This window comes from Poecilia latipinna, unplaced genomic scaffold, assembly GCF_001443285.1.
Source record: "Poecilia latipinna isolate Pla-1442-1.1 unplaced genomic scaffold, P_latipinna-1.0 Scaffold1210, whole genome shotgun sequence".
Lineage (NCBI taxonomy): Eukaryota > Metazoa > Chordata > Actinopteri > Cyprinodontiformes > Poeciliidae > Poecilia > Poecilia latipinna.
Genome location: NW_015113826.1, coordinates 20,167 through 35,412, shown reverse-complemented (window position 1 = coordinate 35,412; position 15,246 = coordinate 20,167). Strand labels below are relative to the sequence as shown.

Here is a 15,246-nt window from a genome sequence, read left to right as displayed (position 1 = left end):
CACATTTGAGTCCTCAATATCTCATACTCACTTGGAATCTAAACAGGACTATTGCTGTTGTTTTTTCCAGTTTTGAAAAGATGCTTAAATATTTCTATGCTTCTGTATTTCTCATGTTTAAGTCATTAAAACAAAACAAAACAAAACAAATCAAGCTCAGTCATGACCTGACACTGTGTTCACTCAACACCCCCTTGCTCCCCACCCAAACCGGTGCTGTTCCTCACTCACAGTGTCATGTAATCCTTCTTGAATAGTTCAACCCCTCTGTGAGTTTGAATTGGTCTCCAGGGAGTGCCAGGTGACCTTTACAGTTCTTTTGTTGATTTTCATTACAAGGGGAGGCTTACAACACCAAATTAGATAAACTAGCTTAAAAGATTAAGACTGTGCATTTGTTGGCTCTAATCATAGATTTAAATTGTGAATTATAAATGCTTTAAACACTGGGAGCACATCAAGACATTAACAAGTGTATTTCTCACAAAACTGCAGCGTAGCTCTCAGTGCACCATACTTATGTTGAAGCATGGCCCAGACAAAATGCAGACCTTAACATAATTGGTATGTAAAGAAATGACAATTGATGTTCACAGATGGTATGATTTCAGACTTTCAAGTATATCATTTTAGCTCCATATTCAAGCGAGTTTCAACCATGGTGCAGAACAGAATCAGCAGAAGGCAATTTTGAGATTTTTATTTATAAGTCAAAAATGAAAACCACTAATTTCATTTTCACTTTGCTGTCAATTAGTGCAAAGGACTATCATATAAACACAGATAAATACGGAAAAGGTTAAGACAATGTATATTCCTTCCAGGTGCCTATTGTTTGATTGAGTCATGAGGGAAGACATTGATTTTCGATCCCCTGCACGCGGAGTCACATGTAAGACAAAATTATCTTTATTTAGCCTATTCCAGCGCTGTCTGGTAGTAACCTTTCCATTACTCTGGACTCAAACAAAACCCCGACCACTTGAAATATCCTGCTGGAAATTTGCCGCGGCCTCCTTTTTTTCTGAAAATGATGGTCGTCTTGTCCAATCAGCGCTCGCGTTGAAGCCTGTCCCCTCCCACTTTTGGCTCCTGTAGCTGCCTGGACTAATCAGCGCTCGCCTCCGAGTGTTCAGCCATTTTGTAAGAAAATCAAGCAAGTCTGCCGCCCTACCTTCGCTTCAGACCTGCAGTTTTTTTCTTGTGCAATGGACGGGTAAGTGAAAAGAAGCTTACTTAAAGACTTACATTTTTAAACCAAACTGTTAGGGAAGCGAATGATTATGTTATGTTTGGGGTTTCGTTAAGTGTTTTGACTTCTCAGGTTGCCGCTGTTTAACCAGTGGAGCTGTAAAACTTTACTCGATACACTTTTTTTTCCTCTTCAAAACATGCAACAGTTAGCAGGAGGAAGCGCTAACTAGCAGCTGCTAGCGTCACTGCTATCCGTTAGTAAAGTTGGTAGTTTTTAGTTATTTTATCACCCTCTATATACAGTTGTATATCTGAAAAAAACGATTTAATGTCGGAAAAACCGTTATATGTATCTTTTTACTTCGTTTTTACCGACAGCTTCTCTTTTTCTCGCACAGCCTGAGTAGTTCATGTTGGCTAACTGCACCTTTGTAACTTGGTTTTTACGGGAACTCGAGAGGTTAGCTAAAGCAACGTGTCTCATTTCCGCATTCATTTATCCGCGGAGTTTCAGGGCCATGTTGAAAATGCCTGGCCTCAATATTTCACGTTGATTTAATCAAGTTATCTTATCTGGGTAGGGTAGGATGAATAATAGCGCATTGTGCAGTTCAACCGTGTTCTGCTAGTTTGGTTAACTGATTTCGATAAAGGGAGACCGAGAAGCTGCGCAGCGAAAAGCAACTTGATCGACTTTCGTGTCATTGTTAACTCGTGTAAATTTTCCACTCTGAAGTTTTGCCTCTACTTGTGTTTTCAATCCGGTGTAGCCGCCTAGACGCCACTGAGTTGTACCCTCTGGGATCCGGCTACGTCCCTGAAATTGAGTGAGTTTTTTTTTTTTCTTTTCTTTTTTTGTAATTACTATTTTTATTTTTGTTGCATTGTTGCTCGTCTAGTTTTTGATTTCTGTCCTGTTCTTCAAATTTGGAAGAGGGAAGTCGCTTCACTTGTATAAAAAAAAACAACAAAACTTGATGTTCTTAGCAAAAACTGACGGATTTGTTTATTCAGCTGTGAATAACTGGATTTTCTTTGACTTTTACAGCAGTGTCCATGACATATCAGTTGGCACAAAGGTAGGCCACTTTTGTGTTTCATTTCAAATGCTTAATATAGACTTTTTGACTGTTGTTTAGGGCTGAACAATATTTTGCATATATATATATAAAAGCACCAGTAGGCCAGATTACCTGGTCTGTTCAGACCTGAGGGGGGATCTGCAGGTCAGACCTGAAAGAGGAACCAGAAATCTATATCCTTCATTAAACAATGTATTAGGCTTTTGTTTAAGTGGGATTCATTTATGCTCCTTAAAATCTGACAAGAAGACATGAGAAAACATGTATTTGAAGCCATATCGTAATCACGGCTAAATAAAAATGGTACGTTTTTCTAATATTATTCACCCCTAAAATTAGATCTGGCTACCATTGTTATTATTGCAGGTTCATTATTCATATCTACAGGGATTGTTTCTGTTGTCAGTCTGTTTATTTAAAATAAACATGTCATAGCATACTGTTTTTAGTGGATTTTTTATTCTGCTGCTGCTATAATTTTAAAGGGAAATAAGAAAAGATATAGTTTTGATATTTTTAATATAGCTAAACAGGAAGGCCTTCTGAGTTATCTTTTTTTATCAGAAGTCATAATCTTTCTTATTTTACAAGTCAACTGGCATAAACGGGGATTGCAACCACATTACGTCTTTTCCAATATGTCAATTATCAGAAAATTATGTACAGATAGTTCGTAGGTTAGATGTGTGCATTTGTGTGGCCAAGCCTCCACACCTCAGGAAATGGTTAAAAGAAAGTCAGACTGATGCACTATGGGGTAAGTATATGGGCACAACATGAAAGTAGGAAAATAGGAAATGAGAGTCCATGGGTAGTAATTGTCAAAGGAACAAATTGAGTTCAAGCTTTTTTCTTTTAAATGTAGTAGCCCTTAGAGGAAATGAAAAATTCTGGATGTATTCGGTCTTAGTCATGCAAACTTAGTTCTCCTGAGCTTTCTCTATTTTTAGGGCGGTTGTGTAAACCGGTTGCTCATGTGTCACAGGTTTCCCGTTGCCAACCAGACTTAATGAAACATTTATTACGTACGTCTGAGCTGTCACCATGTCGGTCAGGATGGCGAATGCTGAATGTGTGATAATTTGGATAAAGGCCTTTTTTTTTTTTTTTTATAGAGGTGGAGCTCCTTGCTTTCCTGTGCTGTGCTTGTTTGCATGTGTGGCTGTGGAAATGACACTTCCTGTTATTTCGTGTGGTCTCTGGGCCTTTCTGGAATGCTAAGAAGCCTGAATTGGGCCAGATGATGTTTTCAGAGACCATTGTAAAAAAAAAAAAAAAACACACACACAAACAAAATTTGTACAAGACTACTTTAGGGGGAAAAAAATGTGGGGAAATTTTTCACTGATGTAGGTCACGGACCCTCTGCAACTATTTATTGGGGCAGTTGGAGACAAACAAGTTGGTGTTTCAGCTCGACTCTTGTTCATTAACGTTTTCTCCCTATAAAAATTCCTTCTTAAACAGTAATCCTTGGTAACGGTGCCAGGGGAGAGACATGTGTAGGTGGACTAATTGATCGTAACTCAGAGCCATAACCATCCTCCCACAACAGCGCTCAGCCTCACGGCCAAAGGTCTTTACAATGTTTAAACAAGATCTCTGCTGCATGTGTCTGTTACAGTGACACACCCCGCAGCCTATTCATTCCAGTAAGGAGCTATTGGTTTCTATTTTGAGTCACGATGCAACTTTTTACTTTTTGAAATCCGTCCTGGTTGGAACTAGAGGTTAAATGCTATTGCCTAGCTCGGACCCTTCTTGTTTTCTGGGTATAACGCACTGCGGTAATCATGATGCTGAGTTATGGAGCCTTGCCTTGCTGGAATCTGTAATTATTCTGTCTGGGCAGAAGGTCTGGCATGGTGTAGTCGCATTCCGATCTCCCCCTTCGTAGCCCCCCATTGAGGCTCTGCTCCCTCCCCCCCTCGTCTGGTAGATCCTCATCTGATCATGGTGAAAACATGTCTCTACCTGTACTCGTCTTCTCCTTTGTTCTTTACAGTGAGATCTTGTTCCACAGCTTCTTACTATAACCGCTAATATGTTCCCTTTCAGCAGCTAATGTTGCGTCAAATCCTTTTTGATAATACAGTTTCCCAAAATGCTCCAGGAAAATCTAGGAGAGAAGAAAGTTTAATTTATGGCTTTAGGGACTGAAAAGAAGCAGCTGTGCAGTTTTCGGATATGAGCCAGTGTCAACTTTTCCTGACGGTTACAATTATACTCTTAGTCATCCACAAGCAACAAATGTAAACAAGCTGAGGCGCATTTAGCTGTCTTTAGAGGAAATGGCTAAGAAACTGCACTAAAATTTGCATAATCTAAACTGTTTCTTTCTTTTTCTTGTATCATTATATCATTTCTACCACACTTGTTCAAAAACTATTCTTTACACCGTGAAAGCTGTCAGTTTGTCTATAAAGTTGATGCTCTAGCTTGGCTCTAACGTTCTTACTGAATTTGGGAAGTTAAGGGTGAAAGAGTCCAGCCTACAGTCCGTACAGGAAGTTGAGCAAACCCTGGAACCAAATCTGATCTCAGAGCTCTTCCTGTTTGTAGCAAGTCTGCTGACTGATAAAGATACGCAGCGTTCTCACAACCCCGGAGTCAGATTGGTGCTTTTTCTGCATTTCTCTTTGTCTCCATCTGCCCTTGACCTATGAAGATTTTGCTAATTTATTTTTACAGTTCCTCCCGTCAGCTATCTGTATTGCTGGATATTTATTATATTTTATCACTTAGTTGGGACTTTGGTACCAGAGCTTAGACTCTATCCCAATTATCACTGTGTGCTGCTTATTGTTTCATCCACTGTTTATTAGATAATTATTTTGAGTTTCACGGTGACTCATCTAACATTCATTATTGTGTTTATTATATGAGGTAATTCAATCATTTAGGTTTTCAACCTAAATGATTGAAAACCTAATCATTTAGGTTTTCAACTAAATGATTAGTTGAAAACCTAAACGTTTTAAATGATTCTCAAAATTAGCATATTCTTGCTACATGTTGGGAGTGATTGTGGGCACTATCGATTTAGGTCACACTCTCTCAGTCAAAACGTCTGCGAGGCTATGAGCAGTAATAACCGTTTACAGCCGTGGGCCCAGCCTTTCCCTTCTGCAATGTTTAGAGCGTCTCTCTCAAACTTTTATTCCTCTCGTTCCCCCACCCTCCCTGTCCTATTTAGAAACGCACAGCAAGCAAGAATGCTAACAAACCTGTTTTTGGTGGTTTCTGGTAAAGAGCTCTGGGCTCTTCAAATACTAGAGTCTCCTTGCAGCTCCATATGTGTGCACGGCTCGGTAACAATGCCCCTAGTCTCAGCCTGAACAGGACGTCCATTGTGGGCTGATGTAGAGCTTAGACTGCTGAGCCACTTCTTGTGACTTCTATACTTCATCTTGCCCGGCTCGCAATACACAGAGCCATGGAAACGGCCCTGAAACAGCACTTTATATTTTCTAAGGAAAGCTTGAACAAGGCACACAGCAAACTGGTTTTACTGGGATGGTTTCCATGTTACCTTGCTTATCAATGTGTGTCTGTGTTGATGCTACTGCTTGTGAATAGGGAGTCAGTGCAATTTTCCACTTTCGTCACCAATTTCCAGTCGGTTTTAGGTTCTGGACTTTGGTTCATTCAAACATATAAATGTTTTTATCCAAGTCGTTACTTTGTAGCATTGGCTGCATGTTCAAAGGTTGACCTTTGCCCTGTGTCGATTCTTTTTCCCTTTGTTCCTCCAGGATCGTCTTGTATTTAGGTCTCACTTCTGAACAACTCTCACATTTTTGCTGACTAAAAAACATTCAAGCAGCATGATGCTGCCACTATTATGTTCCGTCAGTGTTTTTATGTGTATGTAGGTCAGTTTTGTTGGTTTTTAATAACTCTAGTCTGGAAGAATAAAGTCAGAAGGGAATTCAACTCTATTATCTGACAAGTTTAGCAACAGAATTATTTCCAGTGAAAAACGGTGGCGTTTCTTTGAAACAGTTTCTTTTGGTTATCACGTTACTGCCGTGGTTCTCACTCAATTGCTAAGTAATATGAGAACTGTGCTCCTCACCTGCCATGCTGTGCCTTCATTGGTGAACACAGTGAAATAAGCCTTTATTTATATCTTTTTCCTCTTGCAGAGGGGATCCGACGAACTCTTTTCTTCCTGCATATCCAACGGACCCTATATCATGAACTCAGGTAAGGGGGTTGCTCTGAAGGGTTTTCTTTTTTTATTGAGGTGCTTAGTGTCCGTCTTGTTTGTGTTGCCATGACGCTCAATCCATTATTCACAAAGAACCAGAGCCTTATGTTCCCTCGCTGATTGTATCACCCTCTTGTTTTCTCCTGCAGCCAATGGCAACGACAGCAAAAAATTCAAAGGTGATGTCCGCAGTCCTGGTGTCCCATCACGTGTGGTCCACGTACGCAAGCTGCCCAATGACATCAATGAGGCCGAGGTTATAAGCCTGGGACTGCCCTTTGGGAAGGTCACTAATTTGCTGATGTTGAAAGGGAAAAACCAGGTAAGGAGAAGTACATGCTACACTCTATAGCAAAACCTACAAGGTTTTCACTTTTCCTATAATAAATGTTCATCTCCAAAGCTGGGCCTAAGAGATCAGATTTCTATACTGATCTAAAATTCTACCAATCATTCTTTTGTTGCATTCTCGTGGCTTTGTGGTCAAACAATGCTCATTGTTAGGAAATCCTATGGGAAGAGATTAGATCCCCCTTCCTTTTATGTAAATGGCTTTTATTTACAGCCATTATCAGTTCCAGTTAAAAGTGCTTCACGTTGGCAACATGGTATTGTAGCGTGTTTATCCGGTGCTCCCTCTGCAGGCCTTTCTGGAGCTTAACAGTGAAGAGTGTGCACAGACGATGGTGAGCTACTACTCTTCTGTCACCCCCGTCATCAGAAACCACCCCATCTACATGCAATACTCGACTCATAAGGAGCTCAAGACGGACAACTCTCCCAACCAAGTGGTAAGAGTTTGGTCCGAGCAACGTTATCATCTTTTTGTCCGTTTTTAGAGTTGTCAAAATAATTGTCGCAATAGAAAAGGTGAACGAAAATAAATTATTCAGACACAAACTGACTCATTCATATGTTGCCCAGCAATCTGGGATGATGTTACTATTTTAATTTTTTTAATTGTTTTAAGAAAGCAGAAATTATATTTACACTAGAAGTCATTTCAGTATTTTGAACCCCTGGCTTTTTTGTTGCACTCTTTGCTTCTGAATGTGCAACGTGAGATAATATCTCTGTTTCTTCAGCGTGCCCAGGCAGCTCTGCAGGCAGTCAATGCCCTGCATGGCGGTGGAATGGGAAGCATGGCCATCCCCACAGATCCAAGCAGCCTGGCTGGAGCCACAGCCCAGAGCCCTGTGCTCAGAGTGATTGTGGAAAACCTTTTCTACCCCGTAACCCTGGATGTCCTGCATCAGGTAGTACCACTGTGGTATCAGATTTTAGGTTTTTGTGATGGTTACAGACATTTAGAATGTCTGATTAATTGGATTTGATCAACTTGTATTCAATGAGCTCATTTATACTAATGATCTGGGTTCTAAGTTTATTTTCTGATCACTATTTGCAAAAAAATTTAAATTCTTTTTTCTTTGTATTTGAATGTGTTTGCAACTGCTGCAGATGGTGTGTAAAATTGGCTGCCTGCATTTTTGCAATGCCTGTGATAAACAAAGAACGATTTTGATTACGCTAACGTGTATACAGGAAGACTACCACCTACTCTGCTGCTAATAATACACCTAAATATTTAATTTATGTATTTGCGTTGTCTCTATGTCTCTATGGTGCAAGTCTGAGATGTAATCTGTAACTGGAGCATTGTGTCAGTGGTGAAAGGTTTCATCTTAAATCCAGATTGAGTTTGTCTTGCAGGACCTTTGCAGTAGTTGTTTAAATATATTTTTTTTAAGTGTGGTGGAAAATGGCACCCAATTGTATCTCTTCCTTTTCAGATTTTTTCAAAGTTTGGAACCGTGCTGAAGATCATCACTTTCACCAAGAATAACCAGTTCCAGGCGTTGATCCAGTATGCTGATGCCATGACAGCTCAGCATGCTAAACTGGTAAGACTGGTTTGACACCACTGGTTCACACATCACTAGGTGCTTTATTTGAGCTGTCCTTGCTAGAACCAGTGTGATTACAGAACATTTACTAGTGGTCTAAGGATTGGTTCTTGTTTAGTCTCTAGATGGCCAGAACATCTACAACGCTTGCTGTACCCTGAGAATCAGCTTCTCCAAGCTCACTAGCCTCAACGTTAAGTACAACAACGACAAAAGCAGGGACTACACCCGCCCTGACCTTCCTACGGCAGATTCCCAGCCCTCACTTGACCACCAGACCATGGCAGCTGCAGCATTTAGTAAGAGCTGTATTTATTTTTTCATTTGTTTGTTCACATCTCAAAAAGTGTGAATGTTGTGAAAAGGTTTAATAGTTTTTGTCACTCATTTAAGAGTTAAGACACACAATGTTTTATCACAGATGGTGAAATATTTCAAGCCTTTTTTCTTGATTTTTATTTATTATAATGGCTTTCAGACGATAAAAATCATTCTTAGTCTGGAAGAAGTGGAGAGACAAGCTGGGCTTTCAACCTGTCACACTGCGTAGGTTTCACAGGCTAATAGTCTCAGTGCCATGTTGTATTAATGCTAAATGAGCAATTTCTTTAAAATATCTACATTTTTATTGATCTTATGTAATATTCTAATCTTCTGAGACTGAATTCTGGATTTTCATTAACTGTAAGCCATAATTACCAAAATTACATCAGATAAAGGCTTAAAATATTGCCAGGTATAACAGGTTTCACTTCTATTATTTTGTAATATATATTTTTCTTCAAATGCATATTTTAAACTTGGATGTTAATGGTGAAATTTGCTGTATTTTTTAATTTTGTTTTGCTCGTCATCCAGCTGCTCCAGGTATAATCTCAGCCTCGCCGTTTGGTGGAGCGCATGCCTTCCCCCCAACATTTGCCATCCAGCAAGCTGGTAGGGCTGTAGCGATACACTAATCTCACAATACAATATGATGCATGATATTCCGCTCGTGATACGATATGTCACAATTTTCAGCAAACGATATCATTTGATAATTTTTTTCAGTTTTCTGAAAGATTTTAGAGGGACAGAGTGATTTTGGTGACATTTTGTGACTGTTCCATAGACTTTGAATTGAATTAATTGAACTGATGGTGTAATACTAGGAGCTTTACATATTGCTTTTGGCTTTGTGTATTTGGTTATACAGACAACAAACCTTTTTTGTCTTTATTTATATTAGATAATGTAATTTATCCATTTCATTATTTAATTAATTGCAACTGGTTGTTTCATTACATGTCAATTTTTTATGCAGATGTGTAACTGGGTAAAAAATGTCATGTGATAGCCGTCATTTAATTCATGTGGATTTGACAAAACTCAAAGTAGGATGTAATGCATTGATCCTCGCGGATGAAAAATCGATATTTTCTGAGGAAAAAAATCGATAAATATTGTTGAATCGATGAAATGACACAGCACTACAGGCTGGTCAGTATGAAATGTTTGTAGATGCTACATAATTTTCTTTGCTTTGTTTGGAGATGCACCAATCAGAAATTTGTAGTCGATATTTGATCTCAAAGTTTTTGAGGAGCTTTGAAATACCTGCAACGCTTTTAATTCAGTCAGATTTCTTGATGCTGCAAATGATATTTAAACTGCAATATAAAAAATATATACATAAGTGTGATATAAGTAATTTAAATGCAACCTGAGTATGAAACAAGTACGTGCATGGAAATTAGGATTATGTTAGGGTGCACTTTGCTTTTTTTTTTTTTTTTGTCAAAGGGAATTAAATTATAAGTAATTTCTATTTTCCTATCCAAAGGACTGTCAGTGCCTGGCATTCCCGGTGCCTTGGCGTCCCTGGGCATGGGTCACACTGGCATGGCGGCTGCTGCGGCGGCCGCAGCCAGCCGGCTTGGCCTATCAGGTCTCAATGCCACTGGGGGACACAACGTGTTACTGGTCAGCAACCTGAACCCTGAGGTCAGTACCCTCACTAGGCCTGAAAGCATCAGTCACTGTGGCTAAATGAAACATTGCAATTCGTTTTGTGAACTTGAACCCACTTGCTCAGGACGAACTATTCTGTTTGACTCTTTCTTCCTCATATCAACAAAAGTTAAACTGCTCTGTTGTTTTTATAAAGTCTTAAGCTCCTTTCTTTCAGGACTTCTTTGTGTTTGACCAAACCTGCTGCGTTTCTGACCTGCCACTTTGCTCACTGTGAATTTTTAAGTTTGTTTGAGAACTAACTACTTTAAAAAAAAAAAGAAAGTAAACACTTAACATTTCATATCTTCATTTTATTTATCCATTAGTTACAATCATTCTTAAGTTGTTGGAGAGACAATATTACTTTTTAAGTGTTATTATATAACGTGTAGCATAGTCTGTCATGCTCAGTGCGAATACTGTGGCTGTATCTTTTTGTGAACCATGTAAATTTAAAGATGAGCATTTAGAATTTATGCAGATTTTAGCTTTATTTTAATCATTAAATCATTAAAAAAAGCATAGTGTGTAATTTAAAAGTATATATTGTCTCTGCCTTTTTTTCTGTATTTCATTGTTAATCTTTTTTTCTCTTCTTTTTCTTCTAGTGTTCCCATAGTGAAAGTGCATTTTAATTTAGCCAGTTCTACTGTCTGAAGCACTACATTTCTTTGTGTATACTGACCTTGTTTTTTTTTTTTTGTTTTTTTCATTTTACCTTTTTCTCTCTTTTTTTCTGTCCCCTTCTCCATCTTTTTGTTTTTAAACCTCCCCATCCCTCACACCCTCCCTCACCTCATATCTTGCCAACTGACTGACTGCACGCCCCATGACCAATTGTTCCCCTCTGTCCTCCTCCCTTCTGGCACCTCCCTGTTACTACTCCTCCATCTACCCAACCCTTTCTCCCCTCCTTACATTGTTCCCAATTTTGATGTGACCCACAAATTGAAAACACATCCTTGGCACTCATGATTTAAAAAAAAAAATATATATATATATATTATTATTATTTATATTTTTTATCACACCTTCCCCCCATCACATCTTCTCTTCACTCCCTCATCTTTCAATTCAAACTTTGTCTTCCATCATTCTCATGCCTCTCCTTCCTCCATGGTACTGTGGCCTTCCTGTGGACCTCGCCGCCTGCGGACATGTCCCGACTCCACTCCACTGTCCTCCGCTCCGCCTCTTTTCCCCTGTCCCCTCTCCCCTTTTGGCCCCTCCCTCCCCCCCGCTGCTCCCTCCCCCTGCTGTCTCTAAAGACCGTTACGCCACACTGCCTCTTTATTCTTTTCGGTACGTTATCATCCTTTCATCTCCTTTTTATTACTACCGTTATGTGGCGAGGTGGGCATGTCTTGTTTCATGTTGTTGGCTTTGTTCATTTTACTTTTTTTGTTTTGTTTTAACCACTGATGGTTCGTCATCAGGCTGCAGAGCGGTTAAGGGTGGGGGTGTCTGTTTTTGGGGGTTTGAATGGTTTGGTTGTTGTGGGGTTGTGTGAGGAAAAGCGAGGTGGGACGTCACATTAAGCCGCAGCATTTCATTTAGTTTTTAAATGCCTTGATTTAATAACCTCGGGCAAGAAACATTAGCATTTTTTATTTTTTTTTTATCTTCAAAGAGCAGAGTCTTTTTTAAATTTGTTTGTTGCCTGACTTAAAAAGAAAAGTGGGGATTATTTTATTAGAGTTCAATTAAATTTGTAAAGGTTTAAGGTTGGTGAATATAGGTCAAAACGTAACTGATTCTGGAGCAATAAAGTGTCTGCAAATAAAATAAAATTCAAAGTCTAGTTTCTTAAAATTAATGTTTTGTGGCCCACAGACAAGACTTTTTTTTTCATCTACATTTTGGACGTAGAGTGCACTAAAAATATGAAATGCTGCTGCTTTTTGATTTGAGAGTTAACATATATCTCAGTTTGTCACTCTAGTGTTTTTTTGTGTTTTTTTTCTTGTCAAAGTTATTTAGGGTATGTGCATGTGTAGTTCATTTCTGCATGTTTCTGCTTAGGCCTCCAGTTGGCCAAATAATCAACTTTCCTTGTCTGATCAAATTGATCAAAACTACTCATCTTACAACTCTTACTGATTTGTCCTCAAATCACTGCCTCTTCCTTTTAAAGATGTTACAGTCTTCTGTGTAATTGCCTCTGGAGTACTTGACTAGGTTTAGTTTGCAAAGTGAAGCAGAATATTAATAGAATAGTGCAAACACTAGCTCAGATTAATTTGGCAGAACTATTCAGATCAGATTTAATAGTTTAGGCAGTTTTTTGTTGCTGTGATTGGCTGTGTGGCTCCTTTTTAATACTAAGTTGCATGTTGTCCTTATTGCTCTGGTGTTGTGACACACTGTTTTCTCCATAGGTGTGTACGGTGATGTCATGAGAGTGAAGATCTTGTTTAATAAAAAGGAGAACGCTCTAGTCCAGATGTCTGATGGCACACAGGCTCAGCTAGGTAAGCCAGACAACATGCAATTTTCTCTCTTTGATCTCCATCTTTAATCTTGCTAATAGTGTTCCTCCCATTTTCTCATGTGTTGTTTTGTCCTTGCTTTTTGGGATTCTGTTTACAACCTTATATGAGGTTGTAAAATGTTTTTGTTCAGTTCAAATCTTACAGCTTTGGCTTATTTAAGATGATCTGATTCACAGGTAAAGCATATGAAAAGCCTGGTATTAATAACGTCATCTTCTAATACTCATTATTCTACTGAAATGTCAAGTCTGCCACACTCCCAGCAAGCGGTGCAGCTTTGACAATTTTATCCTGTTCATGTGCATAGATTCAAAAAAATCTATTATAGGTCTCCCACTTTATTGTAGCGTTCTGGATTTTTATTAGTATTTTTTACACTTTGCAGTCGGCTTCACAGTGTAATGCCTCCTGCTGCTTCCATTCTTTTTCATGTGGGGAGAGTTGTGCAGAAAGCAGCCAAAACACTAATCATTTAAATGTTACATTCAAAACAGCACATTTATGAAGCGGGTAAACGACTTCAACTGGAACATTTTTAAAAATTTATATATCAAACCAGAAAAATGCCTCTTTTTTTTTTTTTTTTTAATTTTTTTTTTTTTTGAAGGACTAATCGGTACCTGGAGCAAAATGTATAAACATTTTCATCTTGGGAGTAAAGAAGGGAAACGATTGAGGAATTTTATTTGCGTAAGCTATTGCGAGTTGTTCATATGAAAACTAAGCTCCTGACTTTGCTGGCCTTTTCAGCCATGAGCCACCTGAATGGCCAGCGTCTCCATGGCAGGGCCGTGCGCGTGACGTTGTCGAAGCACACGATGGTTCAGCTGCCCAGAGAAGGCCATGAGGACCAGGGCCTCACAAAGGATTTCAGCAACTCGCCGCTTCACCGCTTCAAGAAGCCCGGCTCCAAAAATTACTCCAACATCTTCCCACCGTCTGCAACACTCCATCTCTCCAACATACCGTGAGTGCCTCCATATTTTTGATTGTCGTCTTACAATCAGCACCAAAATGCTTAGTGGTCAGAAAAACCTTCAACCCAAATTGGTTTTTAGTAATTTTCTCTTTTTTTTTTCATCCACGTGTGTGATTCAGGCCTTCTGTGATGGAGGATGATCTCAAAAGACTCTTTGCAAGCTCAGGAGCCACAGTCAAGGCCTTTAAGTTCTTTCAGTAAGTTGTAGGTTTCTGAAATTATCAAAGTTGAAACCGTCTCTTTTCTCTACGGTTGAGCCAACCGAAGCTGAAACCGTTGTAGCGGTCACACAACTGGACATGGCATCGTTTTGAGAAAATGTCTTTATTTGTAATTGAACAGAAAGGACCGCAAGATGGCCCTGATCCAGATGGGCTCAGTCGAAGAGGCGATCGAGTGCCTCATCGAGTTCCACAACCATGATCTGGGAGAGAACCATCACCTCCGAGTGTCCTTCTCAAAATCCACCATCTGAGTGCCTTTCCATGCACCTTTCCCTTCCATCTGAATGCCACTGCTCTCGAGGTTGCCTTCAGTGGAAATGGCCTTCATGACATATTTATACTGTTTATTTTTCCATGAGGGTGTTGCCCATTTATTGCTTTGTTTTTTTTCTCTCGTTTAGGTTTAGTTTAGATTTCAGATTTGATCCATATCATTCTGATTCTTCTGTCCTAAGCGTAGTAACGCAGCAGATATTTTATGTTGTCATTTGCTGTCAAGGAAAAGATATTCCAAAACATACAATAGATGGATAATGATGTTCCCTCTTGCCTCGGACAAATTAGCATCTTTAGTTGGGCTGGTTCGTTTACATTCTTCATCATTATTAGAAAATGTTAGCGCTGGTCGGGTAATTTGCTGAAAATTAGTTCCTTTATTTTTTTTTTCTCCTCTTTTCTTTAATATTGATTATACTCTAAATTCAACAGCAAAACCCAATCATCGCTTTTGTTTTGACAGAATTTTAGGATTTCTAAAATGGGCAACATTTTGTAACCAAAACACTTTTGTATTGGAGGCAAAGTAGAGCCATCTGACCAACTTTACATTTTGACCGTAATCTACCGAAATACTCATCGAGATTAATTGTACCCGACCCACTTCAGCATTCCTTTCTCTCTTCTGGTTGTGTGAAAATGTTCACCGTTTTGGGAAAAAGAAAAAAAAAAAAATAGCCACTTTACTCCTGTTTGGCCAGTGAGGAACGGTTTAAGATGAAGATTTTTTTTATTTTTTTTGGGACACATGCGCTCATCCATCTTTACTTTTTATGTTGCGTCTACCCTCCCATTTCCGTCTGAGGATCCAGACCACTATCGGAAGTTGTTCTGTAATGACCCTTTCTTTTTGTCGTCTTCTTTTTAATGTTTGTAATCTTGTGCCT

The 15,246-nt window shown here is 39.1% G+C and overlaps 1 protein-coding gene across 2 annotated transcripts; it reads left to right on the top strand.

The window, feature by feature from the left end:
- Positions 1-1,127: 1,127 nt before the first annotated feature.
- ptbp1a (polypyrimidine tract binding protein 1a) lies at positions 1,128-14,706 on the top strand. 2 transcript variants are annotated; one of them, XM_015053879.1, is made up of 16 exons: positions 1,128-1,216; positions 1,965-2,021; positions 2,246-2,273; positions 6,425-6,485; positions 6,639-6,811; positions 7,134-7,280; positions 7,575-7,745; positions 8,283-8,393; positions 8,515-8,695; positions 9,255-9,332; positions 10,219-10,379; positions 11,657-11,690; positions 12,767-12,859; positions 13,631-13,847; positions 13,979-14,056; positions 14,202-14,706. In XM_015053879.1, exons 1-16 carry the CDS (start codon positions 1,209-1,211, stop codon positions 14,332-14,334), a joined length of 1,731 nt encoding a protein of 576 aa, XP_014909365.1. In that variant the 5' UTR covers positions 1,128-1,208; the 3' UTR covers positions 14,335-14,706. The 2 variants fall into 2 exon arrangements, with proteins under 2 accessions (XP_014909365.1, XP_014909364.1); XM_015053878.1 differs by having other exon boundaries at positions 1,129-1,216; positions 2,243-2,273.
- The last annotated feature ends 540 nt before the right edge of the window (positions 14,707-15,246 follow it).

What these genes read in the sequence shown, in the direction of transcription:
- ptbp1a (XM_015053878.1), top strand. An exon ending in ACCCTATATCATGAACTCAG is followed by an intron (nt 6,486 to 6,638) that starts GTAAGGGGGTTG and finishes TTTCTCCTGCAG; the next exon opens with CCAATGGCAACGACAGCAAA. An exon ending in CCCTGGATGTCCTGCATCAG is followed by an intron (nt 7,746 to 8,282) that starts GTAGTACCACTG and finishes CTTCCTTTTCAG; the next exon opens with ATTTTTTCAAAGTTTGGAAC.